We start from the raw sequence: 23,473 nt of genomic DNA, 5'->3' as shown, positions 1-23,473 counted from the left end.
CTCCCTCCCTGCTTTTAAGGTTTAATGGAACTGCATTACTTCACAAAACTCTCAAATCTTGGTAGCAAAGTAGTTGTGAGTTGGAAACACTCTAAGGAACTAAAGCTGTCTTCTGTCATCTGTAGGCAAGAGTTGAGGGTTATGTGGCCCTCCAGCAATTGTTGGGCTATAACTCCCATCAGCATCAACTATGGAACCCAATGGGCTGTACTTCCCATCGTTTGGAGGGTCACTGCAAGTGTTCATGACCCTTAGACCAGTGTTTCTCAACCTCTGCTCCTCCAGGTGTTTTGGACTTCAGCTCCCACAGTTCCAAACAGCTGGTAAGCTGGCTGGGATTTCTGGGAGCTGAAGTTCAAAACTCCTGGAGGAGAAGAGTTTGAGAAAAACTGCATTAAACATAAGGCCCTTTCATACTACCCAATTGTACTTTAATTACAAAGGTTCCATCCTATGGCATCATGGGATTTATTGAGACATTTGAGCTCTCTGGGTGAAAAAATTAGTCATGAACCAATCTACTGATTTTTAAAGAAACAGCTTCTTTTTTAAAGAAATAATTGTTTATCAGTTCCTACCTTTTTGTCTATAAGCCACCTTGGATCCTGTATAAATTATAAAGCTGGGGTATAAATTAAATAATTAATGTTTGAGTCCTTAACAAATTGCTTAATTTCTGTTATTAGATCTGAAGTGTTTCACAATACTGGTACAGTAGTCTCACTTATCCAACATAAACGGGCCGGCAGAAATGTTGGATAATAAGGAGGGATTAAGGAAATGCATATTAAACATAAAATTATGTTATGGTTTTACAAATTAAGCACCAAAACATCATGTGTTACAACAAATCGACAGAAAAAGCAGTTCAATACACAGTAACACAGTAACAAAGCAGTTCAATACACAGTAACGTTGAATTGCTTTTTCTGTATTTACTGTACAGTATTTACGAATTTAGCACCAAAATATTGCAATGTATTGAAAACATTGACTACAAAAACATTGACTACTAAAAATTGATTACAAATAAAGATAGAATTGCTGCCTAGAGAAACAGCTGTGGATCCGGGCAGGAGGTAGACTGCGTTGTATAATACAGAAGATTGGATAAGCGAAGGTTGGATAAGGGAAACACTACTGTATATTTAACAAAAGGAGGAGGAGGAGGAGAGGCAGCCTCACTTTCTAAGACAGGGTTTAAATCCTTTATAATCCTCCAAGACAGCTGCTCACTGCAACCCCAGGTAGCATAGCCAATGGTAAGGAATGCTGGGAGTTGCAATACAACTACATCTGGAGAGCCACACAAATTCCACTCTGTTCTAAAAGGAAAAGTTAAGTCAGAAAACCTGTGTGGCCCAACATATTGACAGGCCCTTATAACAGTTCCTACTTGCATAAATATCCCAAATACAGTAGAGTCTCACTTATCCAACATTCACTTATCCAACGTTCTGGATTATCCAATGCATTTTTGTAGTCAATGTTTTCAATACATCATGATATTTTTGTGCTAAATTCGTAAATACAGTAATTACTACTTGCATCACTGCATATTGAACTACTTTTTCTGTCAAATTTGTTGTATAATATGATGTTTTGGTGGTTAATTTATAAAATCATAACCTAATTTGATGTTTAATAGGCTTCTCCTTAATCTCTCCTTATTATCCAACATATTCACTTATCCAACGTTCTGCCGGCCCGTTTATGTTGGATAAGTGAGACTCTACTGTATAACTATTTTGCTTTTGGTGTATTTGAATTTCAATTCACTTGTTATTTTATGCAATTATATTTAAAATTAATAGTAAAGACACAATGACTTGAAGGAGTATTGGTCCCCTAGACATTGTTGGATTCCAGCTTTTATCTTCCTGAACAAATGGGCAGAGATGATGGGAGCCACACTTCACTAATATTAAAAGAGCTGCAGGTTCCACACCACTCCTTAAGGGAAATGATCTAGGAAAGCAGAATGAATCTTTGTAAGAAAAACATTATTCTGGAGTTTTGTTTGGGTTTAATTACATTATTTTGTTTGAGACAGCGTAACCTCGTAGCAATGAAATGGCTCTGCCCCAAAATAGAAAAAAAAAGGCACGAGGGAGGGAGAGATCTTACAATGTTGTGGCTGGAACTGGCTTGATGTAAACTCTGAAAATTACCATTCAGCTACTAATTAACCTGGTACAAATCCATTCTTTACATACAAAGTGTTGCATTATCAAGACATGCTGTGAAATTCTTCAGATTTTTGCTCATGTGGTGTTTGTAATGTATTTCAAATTTGTACTACAATTGTACATCTGTTAAATAATCTCAAGAATTGCTCTCTAACTTAATTTGCGAATAGATTCTCACCCATATATTAAAAAGTCTACCTATCTCTTCTTCCTTTTCTAATTTTGTGTTTGGTCATCAAGTTAGATTTGTTTTCATACTTTTCAGAAACAATTGTAATGAATTGGTGGCAGTTGCCTGGGTAGTGTAGAATGGATAGGAGGGCTTGCAAAATTAGAATATGCCAAAACATCTCTTTCCTCTGATTAGCCTGTTGAAGTCTTTGTTAAACCCCTGTCTAATTAAATAAAAATATTAATGGCATCAATGAAATAAACATTTTTAGATAGAGTGGAAAATTATATATTCATGATCTGCAGGTGCATATAAGGTTACAGAAGCAAACAGAAGCTGCTCACCTCTACCTCTTCAAATAACATTGGCTCCTTAATCCTAATGAACTTAGCAACATCTCCCCAATACTGCAAAAAACCACAAATTCAGAATGTGCCAAGAGAAAATAATTCACATTCAACAGTTTTCTTGCACAAATGTCAACTATTTTCAATAGCACCTATTAAGAAATACAAATAATATATATAAATGGAAGCCCACAGAAAAAAGAGCTTCTAAAACACACTGAAGCATGAACAAAGTATGTTTCCTTAACTGCTAAACAACAAGTCACACCCATCCACCCCAACACTAACAAGATTTCTGGCTGACCCTGTTGTTTTTCACAAATATAGCCAGAAAGCTTGGGCTTAAGGGGAATCTGAAAGTTTTGCCCTAAGGAATCCTGGGATTTATAGTTTGGTGAGGTATTTAACATTTGTTGCTATTAAATTCAAGTCCACATTCTCAAATTCTCTGTCAAACCAAAAGTAAATGAGGAACGTAATTTTTGAAAGAACACATGGCAGTCAAACCTTCTTAATGCCAAATAAATTGGTTTTTGAAATGTCGGGGTTCTTAAAGAAAGTCCTTTTGTTCCAGTTTCTGTTTTTGTTGTTCAGCATATGGAAGATGCTCTAATTGTAGAGAACCAAGACTCAGAGATTACCCACTTTTAAACAAGGAAACTTTCAGTAGGTGAGACTTAAGTCTGCACACAGGAAAAGAAGAATAAGGGTCCTTCTATTAAAAATAAAGCATAATTCTGGCAGAGATAATGACTTAAGGCTTAATGTAAATCATTGCAGAACTCCAACTTCTGTTTTCATAGGGCTTCCTTTCAAAATGTTGCTGGTTTCGCATGCACCGCAGACCCCTGTTCAGCATCTCGCTGCCATGGCGTTTTTCTGCCTTGACAATTCACTTCCGCGAACAGGCATGCAGCCAACTCAAATGAGACCCAGCGCGGTGAAAAGCCCTTCAGGTAAACAGTGTGATAAGCTAAACTGCAAAAACTAGGCAATGTTTTTGGACTATGAGGCAGTTGCTATGGAGACAGTTGCTAATTAACTGCATTCAGCCAAGAGAACAAAGGGGTTTAAGGGCAGACAGGACTTGGTATCTTAGAGGGAGCAATGTATAATATCTTATGCAATCTGCACATCTCTCATATGTGAAATACCTGAGCCTCTGCTTCAGAGGCCAAAATACCTCGAGGAACACTTGAAGACTTCCTTCAAGTTCTGCCAGATGTGCCTCATGGGCAGCAGTTACCCATCAAAATATTGTAAGCCTCAAACAAAAATGCATTTAGGTCAGGAGTGTTTGAGACATTATTTAGGTTCATTTCAAAGCAAGATCTTGCTCTTTCACAAAAACTGATGAAAATGTTTCCTCTGGGACCAATAAAGTAGTAATCCCAAAAGTCATTAATGTAAAATCCCAGTTATAAAAAATTATAGTACTGTCTTTGATGAGGCTTTCACTTATATTTTGGGGATGGAAACTGTTAGCCTTGAACAGAAGACAGAAATATTTAAAGGTCAAAAATAATATTGATAGTAATTTGTATTTGCCCATAGGAAACCAAGACTCAAATCTGTGTTCATCCATGATGTGTCAGAGGGTCAATGGGCCCTTACAACACAACACAACACAAACATAGCAGTATGATTCAAGCTTAACTGTGAAATTACCTTTAGACATGAGAGTTGGGGAAAAAGCAGTGATATTTGGTGGTTTGTATTCCATGCGGCAGTGAATACACTCTACATTTTATTTTTAACTTTAAAAGAGATATACAAAGTGTTGAACTTATTTTGGAGACAGGGTTAGAAAGGTGGGCTCTCACTTTTAAAGGGACCAAAATGTAATGTGGATTCAGCATGTCATGGACAGCCACCATTACAAGATAATGGATGATGAAGCGACTTTGAAACTTGAAGCATTTTGATCTGTTTGCTTGCCGGGTTTTGGAAAAACACCAAACTATGAGGACACAAGACAAGAACTCTCTATCTAATCCAATGGTTCTCAACCTGTGGGTCCCCAGGTGTTTTGGCCTACAACTTCCGGAAATACCAGCCAGTTTACCATCTGTTAGAATTTTGAGAGTTGAAGGTCAAAACATCTGGGGACCCATAATTTGAGAACTACTGATCTAATCAGTAGCACTCCTTGTGTTCTTCAGGAATGGTTGGAGACTTAAAAATGTGGATGGTGGTGTATACCACTCTGCTTAACTATTTTCAACACTGCCAGTATTTGGCTCCACTCATTTAAAGTACCTCCTATCAGTTCATTAGTGGAACCTACTCTTCTTAGTAAGAGAGCCAAGTGGAACCAACGGAGTCAGAAGCAATCTACCTCTAACAAATGATTCTAGAGAACACATCAAAGGTCTTCAATTTTATTTCTCCTGTATATCTCTAGAAGCTCTTACTGCTGAAGAGGATGATTCATGATAAACCTTTCCTTGATTTAGCAGGGATCGTCTAACTTGTAATGCAACCATCTACTCACATTGCTATTTTCGATCTGTTAGTTGGGCGGCGTGCTGGGCTGAAATTCAGGAGCTCACCCTGACCCGGCTTTACCACTGCTGGTTAATCACCAGCACCAGCTGCAGTAAATCTTGCCAACCAAACGGTTGACAGTTCAAAGCTGGGTCAGGCTAAGCTCCTGACCTTCAGCCGAGCTTCGCCCGTCAACCTAGCAGATCAAAAACAGCAATGTGAGTAGATGAATAGGAACTGCATTAAGCGGGGAGTTATCTTAGGCATGGCATTTCGAAGGAAAGTTTACGAACAAAGAAAGCTCTTCGGCAAGGAGATGGAGCAACAGCACCCCCATCGCCGGAATCGAGCACAGCCTCCAAAGATGCTGAAGGATGAGAAAAAGCCTATATTTATTTTCCTCTATCTGTTGTCTGTCTTGTCACTGTATAATAGGCACTGAATGTTTACCATATATGTGTTCTGTGATCTGCCCTGAGTCTCCTTTGGGGCGAGAAAGGCAGAATATAAATACTGTAAATAAATAAACTATCCAACCTCAAATTACCACTCATATGCCCCAAATGTACTAAAATATCTCTTTTAAAAAATATTACCACAGCTCTGTGTCTTTGGGTTTCTCTGTTTAGCAAAAATGGAAAAGTTACTGCAGTTCTCAGAATCACTCAGGCAACATGGCCAGTGCTCAAGATTGATGGGAATTTGAGGAGTCACAATCCAAAAATGTAACTTTTCTATGTTCTGGGAGGGGAAAAGGGAATCTGAGACATGGTGAGACCAGACATTGCCAATCCAGCCTACCTCTTCATAAAATCTAATTTACCTTGTTTATCACTAAAATAAATCCATAGACAGCTGTAGTTCCATCAGTAGACAATATGACTTCCTTCTGACCCTATCCATAGCCAGAAAAAGAGGGGCTGTGGGAAGGTTGAAACAATGAAAACAGTCAGATTTCGTGTCCCATTGTGCTTATGTTTGTTTTCAAATGTTTCAGAGTTGAAAACGACCTTTCATTTGTAGCTCTTGGCACTGGCGATGTTACAGAAATCTGAAGAAATTTTTTCACAGACAAGTTTGCTTCCAGTGCAGTTGATGGTTTTTCTGCAGTGTGACTAAATTAACAAAATTTAGTTGAGAAAGTGATGAAGTTCTGGAGGAACTCTAATTTTTGCTTCTCATAGACTTAGTATGGGGATTTGGTTAATCAGTTAAAATTCATAAGTAAACCAGTTTTTTTTGTTTAACCTGAACCCGTAAACACCCCCACCCCCACCCCCTTGGCTATGGGCTTGGCCAGAGCTGCGCAAAAGACTTTCCCTTCTTCTTCTTCTACATTTGTTCAGTCGTTTCCAACTCTTTGTGACCTCATGGACCAGTCTATGCCAGAGCTCCCTGTCAGCCATCGCTTCTCCCAGTTCCTTCAAGTTCGAGCCAGTCACTTTAAGGATACCATCCATCCTCTTGCCCTTGGTCGGCCTCTCTTCCTTTTTCCTTCCATTTTCCCCAGCATCATGATCTTTTCCAAGCTTTCCTGTCTTCTCATGATGTGGCCAAAATACTTCAACTTTGCCTCCAATACCTTTCCCTCCAGTGAGCAGTCAGGCAATATTTCCTGGAGGATGGACTGGTTGGATCTTCTTGCGGCCCAAGGCAGTCTCAGGATTTTCCTCCAGCACCAACGTTCAAAGGCATCTATCTTCCTGCGTGGGAGGCGGGGCCAGGGCACGCTGGGTGGAAGGCGGGGCCAGGGTTGGCCCCGCCTCCCATGCTATTCGCCCTGGCCCCGCCTCCCACACAGCGTGGGAGGCGCGGCCAGGGTTGGAAAGAGGGAGGCTTCGCCGCCCGGGGAGGGGAGGAGGGGATGCCTCCTCCCCTCCCCGGGCGGCGAAAGAAACAGGCTTCGCCGCCCGGGGAGGGAAGGAGGGGATGCCTCCTCCTCCCCTCCCCGGGCGGCGAAAAAAGCAGGCTTCGCCGCCCGGGGAGGGAAGGAGGGGATGCCTCCTCCTCCCCTCCCCGGGCGGCAAAAGAAGCAGGCTTCGCTGCCCGGGGAGGGAAGGAGGGGATGCCTCCTCCTCCCCTCCCCGGGCGGCAAAAGAAGCAGGCTTCGCCGCCCGGGGAGGGAAGGAGGGGATGCCTCCTCCCCTCCCCGGGCGGCGAAAGAAGCAGGCTTCGCCGCCCGGGGAGGGGAGGAGGGGATCCCTCCTCCCCTTCCCGGGCGGCGAAAGAGGGAGCCACAAGGCCAGGGCGCACTGGTCGGGCGGCGGGGCACCGTCAGAGCGGTGCCCCGCCTCCCTCCCAGCCTGACGGCGCCCCCCGGGACCTGCGCCCGAGGCGGCGGCGTCACGTGGCCTCTATGGTGGGGCCGGCCCTGATAGGTTACTATGGGGAATACAACTGCTTTGACTATGTGGACCTTCCTTGCTTTGCAGACTATGCGGGCATTCCCTATTGTCAGAACCCTGCTACTAGAGCCTGGATGTGGCTCTGAGTTTCAGGGTCACTGACATTGATAAGACACCTGCGTCCCAGGACTCGGAGGAGAAACGGCTGATGGACTTGGCGGGGAATTTGCGCGGGGTTTTACTGAGCGGGAAGAGACTGTTCAAATGAGGGGGAGGGTATATAAAGGAGGGTTGGCCGGAGCCTCCCATTCTTGGCTTTTCTGATGTTCATGTTTCCTACAGTAAAAGTTCCTGGTGATACCACAAAGAGTCTCGTGTGTTCATTCAGGAGCGGCTGTGGTGAGCTGACACTAAGCCAAGAATACGGACACCATCCCGCTGTAGCGGTGAGGTGTAACATGCAAGTGGAGGATGAAGAGCTCTTGGGCGCCGGAGGAGGAAGGTCGGAAAGGGCCACTCCCGAGACGGACGCTGAGTTCCACCAGCTGGCGGCCCTGGCGTCATCCACCGCTTATGCCCAGCCAAATGGTGTAACCCAGAGGCGCGGAGTGGTGCGGGGAGATAGCACCGGAGGAGAGGAAGGTTCACCTTCCCCAGGCCCGCAAAAGATGGTGTTTCTGGAGGAGAGGATGTCGGCGATGGAGACCACCCTGGCAGTGATGTCGAGGGCGATGGAGCGCCTGGCGGTTTTGGCGGAGCCGGAGCGAGGAAGGGAACTCCGGGCTAGCTCAATGTGGGACGTGAGCATGGGAAGCAGCCAGGGCTTTGCAGACCTCCCAGCACCGAAGGGAAGGGAAATGCGAAAGGAGCCCGGTGCCCGGCCCAAGATCCAAACGAGCCTGACGCGGGTGGAGGAGAGTGACGACGAAGGGGAAAAGCCTCCGAGAATCCCGGCTACGCTCCCAACTGAGACCCTGGTGCCCCTGGCGAATGCCGGGCGTGGCACAGGACAAAGGGAAGCAGCAGCGGGGCCCACTGGCCCGCAAGGGGGCTTGCGACGGGCGGAGGATTGGGGATTGCCACCACAAGGACCCCTACCGAGACGAGAGGAACTAAGGATCGAGTTTGGGGGAGAGTCCTCTGAACTGGATTTTTTCCTGACCACGGTGAGGGGCTATATGGAGGACAATGCCCACACTTTTAGAACGGAATCCAGCCGAGTACGGGCCATTGGTGCAGTGTTGAAGAGGGGAGCGGCCAGCTGGTACGTTCAACTACATGCGCGGCGCGACCCATGTCTGGGGTCACTCCGACGCTTTATGGGGGCCCTGGAGACCCGTTTCCGAGATCCACTGGAGCAGATCCGGGCGAGGGAGGAGTTGAAGACCGTCTCCCAGGGGCAGAGGTCGGTATCTGAGTATGCGGAGGAGTTCCAATGCCTCGCTGAAAAGGTGCCGGAATGGTCTGCAGTGACAAAGATAGAACTCTTCAAAGAGGGGCTCAGGCGGGAGATCCTCTCCTGGGCGGTGCACCGTGATGAGCCTGACACACTGCGCGGATGGATTCAGCTGGCGGGGCGCATCGAGACATCGCTGGCCCAGGCGAGGAGGCACCGAGGAGGGCTACAGCAGCGGCCGCAGATGAAAGAGGGGAGCCGGAAGGAGGGATCAACCCCAGCCGGGAGGAGAACGGAGCCGACAGGGAACGTGAGCACCAGCAGGAGGGGCTGCTTCGTGTGCGGCCGTTTGGGCCACAGGGCTGCCGAGTGCTGGCAGAGAAAAGGGGAAGGCGGAGGCCCGCCCAAACCAAGAGCCGCGGCAGGGAAACGCGCCGAAGAAGAACCACCGATGAGGCACCACTCGGGGGGGTTGGTAAGTCAGGACAAAGCCATGATAGTGGTCCCCATTCAGCTGGAAAGTGGCAGCAAACAAGCCACCTGCAAAGCATTTGTGGATTGTGGATGTTCCAGGAACATCATCTCCCCTGAATTAGCCGAGGGATTGGGATGCGAAAGAACGAACCTAGAATCCCCAATAGCTTTCTCGCAGTTGGACGGATCCACAGCATCGGGATCATTAGCTAAGTACAGTGCCGAAGATGTAAAGTGTAAGATAGGGAGTTGGGAAGGAAAGGTGTCATTTGTGATATCACAAATAGCCAGCTATAATGTTATACTAGGCATGCCATGGCTGGGGCAGGCCAACCCGCAAATCAACTGGGAGGATAAGAGCATGATTTTCAGGATGAAGTTGGAAGGAGGGAGCCAGGAAGTGGAAAGGGAGCCGGGGAAAAGGGGGGAGGAAGACTCTATCAGGATAGCAGAACTGGCAGATAAATTACCCCCAGAGTATCGGGATTTTGTGGACGTATTTGATGAGAAGGAAGCAGACAGTTTCCCACCGAAGCGGAGAGTTGAAGTGAAGATAGAGCTAGTCCCAGGAGCAGAGCTTCCTAAGGCAAAAATATACCCAATGTCGGCTAGGGAAAAGGAGGAACTGAGAAAATACATTGATAAAAACCTAGCGAGGGGTTTCATAGAGCCCTCAAATTCCCCTCTAGGGGCGCCTGTGTTGTTCAGGCGCAAAAAGGACCAAACGCTGAGGCTCTGCATTGACTACAGGGGCCTGAATGCAATCAGTTCTGGAAATAAATACCCCCTACCTTTAGTGAAGGACTTGATCGCCCAGTTATCGGAGGGACAGATATTCACTAAATTGGACTTAATTGAAGCGTACCATAAATTGCAGATTAAACCAGAGGACAGGTGGAAGACGGCCTTCTCCTGTGCATTCGGATTATTCAATTATCGTGTGCTCCCTTTCGGTTTGTGCGGCGGAGGCGCCGCGTTCATGCAATTAATCAACGAAGTGTTGCATCCATTGTTGTACAAGGGAGTCTTTGTTTTTTTAGATGACATATTGTTAGTATCTCGGACTAAGGAGCAACACATAGAACTAGTCAGGGAAGTCCTGCAAAAGTTGAGAGAAGCGAAACTGTATGCGAAGCTTGCCAAGTGCGAGTTCAATAAAGACCAGATAGACTTTCTGGGGTATAGGATTTCATCCCAGGGAGTGGCGATGGACCCTGCGAAGGTAGAAGACGTGAGGGGGTGGGAAGCCCCCAAAACACGGAAGCAGCTGCAATCCTTCCTAGGGTTCGCAAACTTCTATAGAACATTTATCAAGGACTTTGCGCGCCTCACTTTGCCATTAACGGATTTGTTAAAGACTAAAGGCAGGGGAGAAACAGCCAAAGTGAAGGCCCCAGGGGCCAAACTGACCTGGACAATAGAATGCCAGGAAGCTTTCGAAGCCCTTAAAAAGCGTTTTACGGAGGAGCCTGTCCTACAGCACCCTGATATGTCGAAAGCCTTTGTATTACATTGCGATGCGTCAAACCGGGCATATGGGGCAGTTCTGCTACAGAAAGACGAGGGGGGGAACCTGAAGCCATGTGGCTATCTGTCAAAAAAGTTTAGCGATACAGAAAAAAACTGGCCGATTTGGGAGAGAGAAGCCTTAGCGATTCTAAAAGCACTAGAGTGCTGGAGACACTTCCTGGAAGGAAGTGGAACACCGTTTGAGGTGTGGACTGACCATAGAAATTTACAGTATCTAAGATCCCCTCGTAAACTATCAGCGAAGCAAATTAGATGGGCCCAATATTTCAGCCGTTTTGATTTCAAACTCAGATTCTTCCAGGGGAAACATAATATACTCGCTGACGCTCTCTCTCGAATGCCTCAGCACGGGGGAGGAATTCAGGAATCTGAAGGGAGTATTTTTCTTGATAAGCAATGGGGCCTGGCAGTACTAACTCGAGCACAAGCGGCCAAAGAAAACAAACGTACTGCCATTTCCACGGGGGGAGGAGAAATATGGGAGGAAGAGTTGAAGCGAGCGTATGGAATGGACAAATGGTTACAAACAAACAAAGAAAAGGGAGAATTGTGTGGGGATTTGGTATTTGTAAATAAGAAATTGTATATTCCTGAATGTTTAAGACGAGAAATGTTAAGGAAGTACCATGATAACAAGGGTGCGGGTCATCTAGGCCCCACCAGGACTATTAAACTGTTGGCCAAACAATGCTGGTGGCCCGGAATGAGGAAAGACACCAGGGGGTACGTCACGCAGTGTGAATTATGTGCAGAGGGAAAAACACCACCGGGGAAGCCCCAGGGGCTATTGCAGAAGGTGGTGGAGCCCATGAGGCCATGGGAATGCGTAGCCATGGATTTTGTAGGCGAACTACCCCCCAGCAGAGGCCACAGATACATTTGGACAATATTGGACCTATTCTCAAAACAGGCACACTTTGTGGCTCTGCCAAAACTTCCTTCAGCTGAAAAACTTGCTGATTTGTATGTGAAGCATGTATATCGCCTACATGGGTGTCCCGACAAGATAATTAGTGACCGGGGAGTCCAATTTACTGCAAAATTTTGGGGAAAATTCTTACAGCTGTTAGGAGCAGAAAGGAACCTGAGCTCGGCCTTTCATCCCGCGACCAACGGGGGGGTCGAACGTACCCAACAGACACTGTGCCAATTCTTAAGGATGTACACCAATTATAGACAGGATGATTGGGCGGACCTTCTTCCGTTTGCTGAGATGGCTTTTAACGGGGCCGTACATTCGGCCACAGGTCGTGCCCCATTCGAAATAGTATACGGACAGGAGGTGGCACCTTTCCCCAGGCTACCCGAGTGGAAGGAAGGGGAGGGCCAGACCGACGAGGAATGGCCGGCCAAAATCAAGCAAGGGTGGCAAACCGTGGTAGAGGCATTGCGGGAAACACAAAAGAAGTACAAGCTCTTTGCGGATCGTAGGCGCCGAGAGGGGGACAAATTGGGCGAAGGAGATCTGGTTTGGCTGAGCACAAAAAACCTGAAATTGGGGTTCCCATCCAAGAAATTGGCTCCACGCTATATAGGGCCATTCAGGGTAGCAAAAAGAATAAACGAAGTGACCTATGAGCTGAGGCTACCAAAGGACCTAGGAAAGGTACACCCGGTATTCCATTGCAGCCTGTTAAAAAAGTATAAAGGAACTCTGGACAGCGGAGAACAATAGTTGTGTTTAATCTTTTCCTTCCAGGACGAAGGGGAGGAGGACGCCATGTCAGAACCCTGCTACTAGAGCCTGGATGTGGCTCTGAGTTTCAGGGTCACTGACATTGATAAGACACCTGCGTCCCAGGACTCGGAGGAGAAACGGCTGATGGACTTGGCGGGGAATTTGCGCGGGGTTTTACTGAGCGGGAAGAGACTGTTCAAATGAGGGGGAGGGTATATAAAGGAGGGTTGGCCGGAGCCTCCCATTCTTGGCTTTTCTGATGTTCATGTTTCCTACAGTAAAAGTTCCTGGTGATACCACAAAGAGTCTCGTGTGTTCATTCAGGAGCGGCTGTGGTGAGCTGACACCCTATGCATACAATTTTAAGATAAAGAATCATTGGCTTGTGATACTTATTTTCTACTGTAAATACAACACTTCCTTGTGAAACATTTTCAAGTTGGACTGTGATCCAAGTCTGTATTTTCGGAGAGAGGTCAACATGACTTTCTGGCTTTAGGTTAGGAACTTACAAGACAGTAAGGGGGGGGGGGTGTCTCTCTGCCCATTCCACTGAAAACATCACACTCTGTCATACACCATCCTTCTGAAATGGTCATGTTTCTAGTCCAAAAAGGTACAGAACTGTTTCTATGGGCATGAGCACCAAACCCATCACACTCATGCACCCAGCTTGACAGAATACCTTCTGACAAACTGCACGTTCTTATAATATCCAAACCAAAACATTGGTTTGCTAAAAAAAATATGGATGAACCTTGGTTTGCAGTCCTAGCTAGCAAGAGGAGCCTAAACCACCTTTTCACAATTTATTTTATTGGAAAACTGCCTAGTTCACTGTTCATACTTTGTCTGACAAATCAGGATGTACTGGAATAGAAATGTTGCACTTGAACCAGAAAACTATAGGAACATGTAGCAATGAGGCCTCCTTTCTAGCCAACTGTATCATGTTTGCATTTAAGAAAAACATTCCCATCCTCTTCTCCACAAAATTGTCTTATTTCCCTTCCTAATACAGGTCAATAAAATATTTAGTTACCTTGTTCTGTAAATCTCTTAACTGTAATACTTGGAAGACCAGCTATCTATAAATACTATGCTTTCTGCAACTAACGGTATGATAAGAAAGCAGAGAAATTATCCTCAGTGGGAGGCAAATGATGCCTGGATTAGTTCAATCTAAAACTGAACAGACCTTTAACATATATTTTGGATATCCCAGAGAGACATATTAATGCTCACAGTTTCCCAGCTAAACCAAAATGATAATAGTTGTCATGTGTGTTTTCCCAGAAGTATAATAAAGGAAGAATGCTCTATGATCATTCAGTTCATTGCCATTATGGGTGATGTCCAAGTAGCTAAAGGAAGCAACCTGCTTCCCTTAAGGCCTTAAGCCTATGACCCAGCCAATCATGGGCTGAGCTTTTTCCTCTGTGAAGGGCCCAAAAGAGACTGTGCTGTATCTGAAGGTCTATATTTCCCAATATGAGCCAGCCTGTGTTTTAAGAGTTTCAGAGAAGTATATTTCTTGGGGAAATTAAATAAGACCCTCCCAGCAGCTGCTCCCAGGTTATAGTATTCCTCATTCAAAGTTGGCTAGCCTAAAGCTCACTATTTGCCTGCCTTCTTTTTTTGCACACAAAGACTCTCCCATTCAGGAACATTTTTTTTTAATTTGGTACTTGTTTTAAATGATAATTTGTTTGACTGTGCTTTTAAATACAGATTTCTGTGTTTTTGAAAGTATAAATTATCCCCTTGTATAATTAATGACATCATACAAAGGAATAAAATGTTATTAAGAAAAAGCAGACAACTGCCTAAATTATCTAGATGAAAATTTTAATTTTGTAAACATGTAGCTCCTTAATGAGGTCTTTGATTCCAAGTGGGCCAGTATAGGTGACCTTATATGTCCAATCAGTTCTGAGCTGGTGAGATATAGTACATAGTATATTGCACTTGAAGTGGTAAAGCTTCAATTCAAATCCCTGCTTAGAGTTGAGGAACCCAGAGTTGCCAAAATGAAGTTACTCATTCTCTCTCTCAGCCTAAAATCCAACATAAAATTGATGTGAGGATAAAATTGCAGGGGTGTCTGGAGAGACTGCCCACAACTCTGATGTCCTCAGGAGAAGGACAAAGAGCAATGTGGTAAATTATCATACACATAATACAGTGCTACATACTGAACAATCAGAGCTTTGCAAAGTATGTTTAGACAGATTTGTGTACAGTAACATATCCACCAGCTATCACCAGAAAGGCCCATCACTGAGCCATATTTTGTGACTGTTGCTGTGAGACAGAAATTGCAAGACTACTTATTTTGCAATGATTGCAATAACAGTTGGATAGACATGCAACCCAATACCTCACATCTGGCATTTCATCTCCTCCCATACCACTTTTGGATTTAGATAGACTTGTCCTTAATACCGTGCAAACTTTATGACTTGTGTTTTTTATAGAGGTAGTAATGAAAGGAGAACTTCACTGAGTTAAAACAAAGAGGAAAACACTCTACATTTAGCAGGAAATAGAAAACATAGGTTTATTTAAAGATCTCGCCTCCTCACCTGTTTTAAAGGCTTTCCTTTAAAATAGGTGAGGAGGAGAGATCTTTCAATTTTCACAATGCCTCAAATCCATAATTAAACATTTGGCTTTCTCAAGAGTAACATTTTTGTTTGAGGAATAGAAACATGATCACGGAGTTCAATAGTCAGGTATAAAATAAACATTGCAAGGAGTTTGTTCCTTTTCTGTATTAACATTTTCATAAACACACATTCTCTTTTTGATGTATCTTAAAGGTCCAAATACTTGATGGATGCAAGCTTAGGAATGAAATATATTATACCTTTTCATTTCATTGATTGAGAAGTAAGGTCAAGGAAAACTTGTCTTCAATTGTTAACTACAGCAGAACAATCCTTACCTAAAATCTGATTATCAAAGCCCTACAAGATTATCTCTCCCACCTATAGCTGTAAAATCATGCATATATCTTTCTCTTGGTTGCTGTGAGTTTTCCAGGCTGTATGGCCATGTTCCAGAAGCATTCTCTCCTGATGCTTCACCCACATCTATGGCAGACATCCTCAGAGGTTGTGAGGTATATTGGAAACTAGACAAGGGAGGTTGCCTCTTCAAAGGTTGCTTCCTCAAAGATTGGAAACTAAGCTAGTGAGGTTTATATATTTGTGGAGGGTCCAGGGTAGGAGAAAGAACTCCAACAGACAAGAGTTCTTTCTCCCACCCTGGACCTTCCACAGATATATAAACCCCACTTGCATAGTTTTCCAACAGACCTCACAACCTCTGAGGATGCCTGCCATAGATGTGGGCAAAATGTCAGGAGAGAATGCTTCTGGAACATGGCCATACAGTCCAGAATATTCACAGCAACCCAGTGATTTTGGCCATGAAAGCCTTCAGTAACACATTTTTCTCTTATTTATATTCTGCAAGTTCATATGGTTTTGATACACTTCCTGCCACAACACTCATCTATAATTCCTTAGCACATGCAAACTACAAATCAAATATTTTTAATGAATAAACAAATAATGGGAACACACACATATTGGAATGAAGCAACTTTTCAGTCATGTAAAACTAACTTTGAGGAAGCTAATGATGAGTGAAGGCCTCATTTTAAAATACTGAAAATTTTGAAGTCTTCATGCTTCCTAGCTTTTCCTGAGACATGTGCAGGCAAGCATCCCATCAATAAGCAAGTTCACAGGAGTCACTAGAAAAAAACTAAACTGACAACAAAAAAGGCCAACAATTTGAGTGAACTACATACAGATAAGCCAAGTGTTATTGTGTGTCAAAAACACAAAACCTTAACTACTGGATTTTATGAATGAGTTAAACATTTTTTAAAATGAAAATGTACTGTACTTTAATCAATACTGCTCTTGATGTAAAGAATTATATCTGTAAAAGATTATTTCATACAGGAAAAGCAGCTTTGACAACTTGATTTAAGAGATGCAGTGCTATTCCCGAAGTTGCTTACGTATTTTGTTAATTAATGGCTTGGGAATTGCTAGCAATTACGAGTCACTTACTTCTTACTTCTGGGCATAAAAATACGAAATGCTTTCATATTGACTGTATAAGTAAAGTATGATCCCACTTTTATAAAATAATACAACGGACTGGATGTCAGGGCAATACATTTTTAGATAGTTTTTTTTGGGGGGGGGGGGCTTATTTCCATACAATTTCCATGATATGGAACTGAACACACACAAACCTTGTAGTGTAATCTATAAAATATTTTCTTAAAGTGTATACATAAGTCTATTTTAGTTCAGTCTGTACTTAGGTTATGTTCAGATCCTTGTCTCTCAATTAATGAAGTAAGGGTAGGGCTCTACTTGTTGTCCTAATCCAAATGTTATATCCCACCCAAAGTCTTCCTCTGATACAACATTGAGTGTAGCTGTCTACAAAGGAAACTGTAGGCATCAATGGAGTGGCTTGGCCACAAGTAAAGTATTAATACCATAAACAACACACAGTGAGGGGTCAGAGGGACCTTGATTTGTTTCAAATATACTTAGGCTAAATCAGTTGGGAATCAGTTAATCAATATCAAGAAATAGACTTCTACATATGTTGTAAGGTCATGGGTGTCATCCTCCATTGGGACGCATAGCTACAAGACATAGTTTTGTTAGCCTTCCTTCCCACCCACCCCAAAACCATTTTTTTCTCAGCGGCTGCCTCAAACCCAGCCATTTTTGATTGATGGAGAGCAGAGGGGAGTGCCACAGAAGTGTATAGCTATCTTCCCAGAGTTAGACACAGTGACAGGCACCCAGAGGGAGCACCAGGGGCTGTTGCAAATGATGCAATGGCTCTACTGGGCCAGGGCTGAGTATTTATTTGCTGCTCGCTCAATTCTCTCATGGAATTGCTGTATTTTGGAGACAGCAGCTGATAAATGGAATTGGATGGAATTTCGGTCAATGTGTCATCAATAGAGATTGTAAGTGCTGCAAAGAGTGCAAAAACAAACAGTCATATTGTGAATCAGACAAAGTGTGATGTTGTGAGTCTGTCCACTGCAATTCATCAACAGGATATCAACCCATACTTCATACACATTTTTTTATTTATCGCGTCAGAAGCAAACAGCGGGAACAGTTGTAATGTAAGTTTAAAACATGGCATGATATGAAATGTCCTTTGACCAGTAGCTGGCCACTTGAAGTGCCTCTGGTGTTGCTGTAAGAAGGTCCTCCATAGTGCATGTGGCAGGGCTCAGACTGCATTGTAATAGATGGTCTGTGGTTTGCTCTTCTCCACACTCGTATATTGTGGACTCTACTTCGTGGCCCCATTTCTTAAGGTTGGCTCTGCATCTCGTGGTGTCAGAGCACAGTCTGTTCAGTGCCTTCCAAGTTACCCAGTCTTCTGTGTGCCCAGGAGGGACTCTCTCATCCTGCGTCAGCCACTGATTGAGGTTCCAATTTTATCCTGCCACTTTTGGACCCTCACTTGCTGAGGTGTTCCTGTGAGGGTAGATCTTAGAAAATTATTTCTTGATTTAAGGTGTTGGCATGCTGGCTGATATCTGAAAAGGGGATGGGCCAGAGATGTCACTGCCTTGGTCCTTTCATTATTGGTTGCTACTTCCCGGCAGATATCATGTGGTGCAATACTGGCTAAACAGTAGACATGTGCATGAAATTCGTTCTTACCATTTCTTCCACGTCTTTCGTGTCTTCTGTTTATTCGGAAGCACGAAACAGAAAGCCCCCCTCCCTACATGAAACTCAGCTCAACACAAAAGCCTGCTTTCATGTGGAACCGAAATTTCATACGCGCACTCTTCTTCTCTTTCTCCTCCTCCCTCCCTCGCACCCACAATGCCCCACATTCACTCATGGGAGTCACGACCAGGCAGCCCCACACCTGGATCTCAGCATCAGGATGGAAGGAACCACCTCCCCTCCGTCCTTTCCAGGTGTGGAGGTGTGGGTGTGGGTGTGTGACTGTGCTGGCACTCAGCTGCAGGCAGGCACTGAGAGGCTAGTGTGCACTTTCCAGTCCTGTCTGCGCCCTGCCACACACACACTTTCTTTCCAGGGAGACTGTGTGTGTGTGTGTGGCGTGGGGCATACAGGCAGGCCTGGAAAGCTTGTACATGCCTCTCAGTGCCTGCCTGCAGCGAGCGCCAGCACAGTCACACACCCCACCACACGTACACACCCCGCCACCCACCACACTTTCCATGTTGAAAGGAGGGAGGGGCAGTGGTTCCTTCCTGCTTCCTTGCTGAGGTCTGGATGTGGGGCTGCCTGGCCATGACTCCCGTGAGTTAATGCGGGGCATTGCGGGTGGGAGGGAGGGAGGGAGGAAGGGAGGAGAAGGAAGAAAAGAAGCAGAGTGCCTGCCAGGCAGCCAAACACCTCAGGAAGGGAAGCCAGTGGGTAGGAAGCCCCCCCCCCCCCATGTGCTGATATTCTGGCTCCCGAAACAAAACAATTGAAAACAACCCTCCCAATTTTGGGAGGCTTTCCGAAAATGGATCAGACCCCGCAATGAAAACCGGAAATGAAATGGGACAAGATTTTACCTGAAAGCACACTACTACTAAATAGTATAATTTCTCTAGTGGTGTGGGGTGTAGATGCCCTGTGATAACACGGCATGTCTCATTAAAAGCCACATCCACTGTTTAAACGTGGTGAGATGCATTTCACACTAGGGAATGCATACTCAGCAGCAAATGTCTTAACTGTGTCTGGTTGTGATCCCCAGGTTGTGCCAGTCAGTTTTCATATGATATTATTTCCACTGCCCACTTTTTGCTTGATAGTCAAACAGTGTTTCTTGTAATTCAGAGCATGGTCCAGGGTAACTCCCAAGTATTTTGGAGTGCTGCAATGCTCCAATGGGATTCCTTTCGACTTGTAGCATGCAACCTCATAAACTATGACTTTAGTATTTTATTTACAGACGAAAATATATGTTCCAGTAGCCTCGGTCATGCAGATATGGACCAGATCAATTCATACTGGAATGGAAGATTCCACTCAAGCCAGAAATGCTTTACCAATCTCCAGGAACTCCCTCAGCCTTAAAGGAGACTGTTAATTGTCTAGATCACCTTTCACCAAATTCATCTGCCAAATACAAAAAATCCCCAAATGCCATTATCATCCCATTCTCCATACTTTGCTTCAGATTTGTTATTCAAAACATATTTCAACCAGAAAATGGAGCAATATCATCTCTACAGTTTTAACTAACAAAGAACCAGTAAAATACTTGTTTATATATTTTATATCGCACCTTGCTTCTAACATGGGTTAAAAGAAAATACAATTAAAATTAAAGCATACCCCAAAGCTCTTTGGAAAACTTTATAACACTGTCATAAACAAATTTCCTATGCTAGCAAATGGTTTGCCATTGTTGTTATTACTATTATTCCACATGGTATCTAAAACATTTATAGCGTTTTGATTTCAGGGTCCTTGGAGAACAATTATGTTATTAGGACCATAAAACTATTATATAAAGTCCTCAGAAACATAGCATGGGTTCAATAAATCCTCAAACACTACAAAGCATTGCTCAGCTTGAAGAAGGAAAACACGAGTTCATCCAGCGACGGCAAGTCAGGATATAAATTCCACTAATCATTTGCAATCCGCCTCCCATGTGAACCTTGATGCCAGCAGCCACAAAATTTTGACAGCACCTTAAATCCAAGCTCAGATAAAATATGTACCTTTAAATGATTAAATTAAAATGATATTTTTTTTAAAAACCAGGTAATGAAGTTCTATTGCACGAACAAAATTGAAATGCACCCTAGACATGCTGCTCACTCTTAGTTTGCATTTAATGTTGAGTAATCAGTTCTGATCCAAGCTGTAGCAAAAATGGCTGTATGTATAAATTTACTGATAACAAGCCTATGGGCTCTGTCAGACTAAGGGGAAAATCGCTACAGATATTTTAATGATCCATCAAAAGGCATCTCATGTGAAAGACACATTTCAAAAGTTAATGAAACACAGGTGGGAGGAAGGGAAGATTTGTGGCCTGGGACCACATTTTAATCATACACACACACACTTTCATACATTCTTTTCCAAGGAATGTCACAGCCACATTTAACTAATTCCCTTTCATTTTTCAATGAGACTTCCACAAGTCATTTAAACAATAAAGAAAAAAGAGGGAGATATCCCAAGATGAAGAATGGAAGCAGAGGGAAGGAAGGAGGGAAACTGTCGTTTTTTGATGGAAATGAAAGTAGAAGGGGGGGGGGATGTGGGGGGCTGAATCCAGCCGGAGAAGAAAGGCCTTGAAAGTTTCTGCCAATAGCAGCTGAGATGCTTCATCACAAGCCTATTTTTCCAGACATTATGTTTCATTTGGCTTCCAGGGTCACATGACAGCTGCAAACTAACGCCTTGAGGTCTGTTTCTGCCTCGCTGTGACACTGACAGGCTGTGAGAGACTCCAACACCACAGAAAGAATTTTCCCCCTTGTTTCCATTACATCATCCAGCCAGAATTGGGGGAGAGGGAGGGGGCACACAGCTGGTGGCAGCTGCAATACCATCTGCTTTCCACTTACAGAGCATGCTACTTTGCTCCACGGATTCCAACTGAACCTTCCTGGGGAAGAGTCTGCCTCTCCAGACAAAACACCCCATTGTGCGAAACATATTTGCAATTGTGGTGGAATAAGTTACTCTCCAGTGCTTAGAAAAGGATTCATCAGGTAAGGATTCCTGACCGCTCACAGCGCCCAGCGGCACAAAGGACAAAATCGCTAAACACTCCGAGATTAGGGGGAATAAAGGGCTGAGCAACAACCTGCCATCTGCTTTCCACAATGTGAGGAGCCAGGGCTAAAACTCTACAGTCAGCAATATATATGTACATATTTGAAAGGGGAGAGATTGGGGGAAGGGAAAAGAAGCTTAAGTCTCTGAAGCCAAAGATTAGCTGGAGCAAGTTGGAAAGAAACAAAAGTAAAAACAACTTATCCGTAGATGGAATAAACATCTAATATATTTATGAAATACTGTCAGCGGATCTGGTAATTTATGGCAGGCCAAGTTGGAAGGAAAGGTTTTGCTGTTGCTCACTGAAATTGACTATGGAAAGTCAAAGAATTTCACAATAAACTTTTTGCAATGAAAAACGTAGTCTATTCTTTCATCTCTTACAAAATTCACTGCCAGCTTGAAAGTTGAAGTAGAAATTTATTTCTAAAAGTGCCTTAAATATTCACTAAATTAAGGTTAAAATAGTGTTTCAAATATGTAATGATTTTGGCAAACACTACAGAAGTAATGTAAACTCTTGTTTTATCAGTTCTAAAAACTGCATAGTCTTTAATAAAATCTGCAACCCACTCATAAATAGAAAAAAAACCCTGAGAAATTTACACACGAGTTTGATCCAGCATGCATTGTGTTGTTGTTTTTTGTTTATTTGTGGCAAAATGGATTTTTTATACTTCTAGAGCAGAAGAAATAACACAATTGTAGTCCCCACCCCGAACTCCCCCCCCCACACACACACACTCACACATATTGACTTCAACTAATGTCAAACTTCTTTTTCAAAATGGCAGGATATCCACAACTTACCATACATTTTGCCTTCATCAGACAATATAATTTTCCTTCGTCCACATGGGGGATATATAGCTAGTGCTTCCTGAAAGCTTTGCTCAATATCTGGGCTCCAGACTCCTTCTGCATCATTATCAATAGGTTTATCTGCTGAATCGCTCATTCTTTCAATGTCCTCGGCAGGACTTTCACTGCCGCTCCAGCTGCTGGGCTCAATGGTGCCGGCTGGGTGCTCCAAGCCTCAGCCTGGAAGTTTCAGCAGAATAAATCTAGAGGAGAGAAACATTAAAACATTCAGCTGAATATTCCCAGACTAGTTGTAGTAATCAGCACCATAAATACACAAATTGTGATTACAGGTTATAAACCTCCAAGCATAGAGAACAACAACAAAAGCTAAATTCCTGAATCGTTGAATCAGGCAAATTATATCCTTTAATTATTTAAGAATAAACAAAATGTTAAAATAACATTAATGTGCTTGGGAGGGAATAATACACCCCAAAAAATTGGACCCCCCTTCCTAACATAAATGTGATGGTTTCTAGAAGATAATGTTTAGTTCCCATTAGATTAAAGATATTGCTATATGTTTAAGTGGCTGTTATATTATTTTAATTCAATCCAGCTGCCTTTGGAGTTTTGACACAAATGGGAAGTCAGCACACCTTTACCTTACTTGGCCTAAGTGAATGGAACAGTTTGTGTACAGAAACAACATGCAGCCAATATTCTACAAGTTATCTCTCAAGAAAAAGGATAACTAGCCAAGATTTTACATCTGTTTCAAAGAAGTGTCCACTGTCCACTATGCAGCAGTGTGTGTGTGTGGGAGGGTATTTCAGGCACTGAATCAAATTAATAAGAAATAATCTAACATGACAGCACCTGGTGAAACCATTTACTCACAAACTCTCTTCAGTGTTGCATTTGAGGTGAATGATTGGCTGATATAAGAGGTGAACTCTAGGCAAAGGAGATGAGGTAGAATATGTTTCTTCCTTTCCTCAAGGAAGGGGATTTTTAAAAAATGAAAGTATTTCTGGACCAACTAATTTGGTATAAGTTATTTGCATAATATGAACCCAGAGAATCATCCAACATATTAAGTACTACAAATCAAAACACCTCTCTCTTTCCAGGATTAGATCTGACCAGGAGGATATGAGAATTGGTCATGTCAGTATGAATAAAGCCCTTACAGTTCTTTGAGCCACTCA

The 23,473-nt window shown here is 43.5% G+C and overlaps 2 protein-coding genes across 8 annotated transcripts in view; one reads left to right on the top strand and one right to left on the bottom strand.

Moving 5' to 3' along the window:
• tead1 (TEA domain transcription factor 1) overlaps nucleotides 1-23,473 on the bottom strand; it is a 245,724-nt gene that overhangs the window by 134,410 nt on the left and 87,841 nt on the right. For 6 of the 7 annotated variants that reach the window (XM_008115947.3, XM_008115952.3, XM_008115956.3 and 3 more), the window contains exon 2: nucleotides 22,269-22,522. In XM_008115947.3, the coding sequence (XP_008114154.1) occupies nucleotides 22,269-22,416 (148 nt within the window). In that variant the 5' untranslated portion in view covers nucleotides 22,417-22,522. Of the gene's footprint in view, nucleotides 1-22,268; nucleotides 22,523-23,473 lie in introns of those variants that run through there. The other variant, XM_062967710.1, reaches the window with a different exon arrangement.
• LOC134295394 (uncharacterized) lies at nucleotides 7,641-12,914 on the top strand. Its single transcript, XM_062967708.1, has 2 exons — nucleotides 7,641-9,411; nucleotides 12,640-12,914. Exons 1-2 carry the CDS (start codon nucleotides 7,864-7,866, stop codon nucleotides 12,679-12,681), a joined length of 1,590 nt encoding a protein of 529 aa, XP_062823778.1. The 5' UTR covers nucleotides 7,641-7,863; the 3' UTR covers nucleotides 12,682-12,914.

The sequence above is a fragment of the Anolis carolinensis genome, chromosome 1 (genome assembly GCF_035594765.1).
Source record: "Anolis carolinensis isolate JA03-04 chromosome 1, rAnoCar3.1.pri, whole genome shotgun sequence".
In the NCBI taxonomy this organism is placed as follows: Eukaryota; Metazoa; Chordata; class Lepidosauria; order Squamata; family Dactyloidae; genus Anolis; species Anolis carolinensis.
This window is presented reverse-complemented; position numbering and strand designations above follow the sequence as displayed.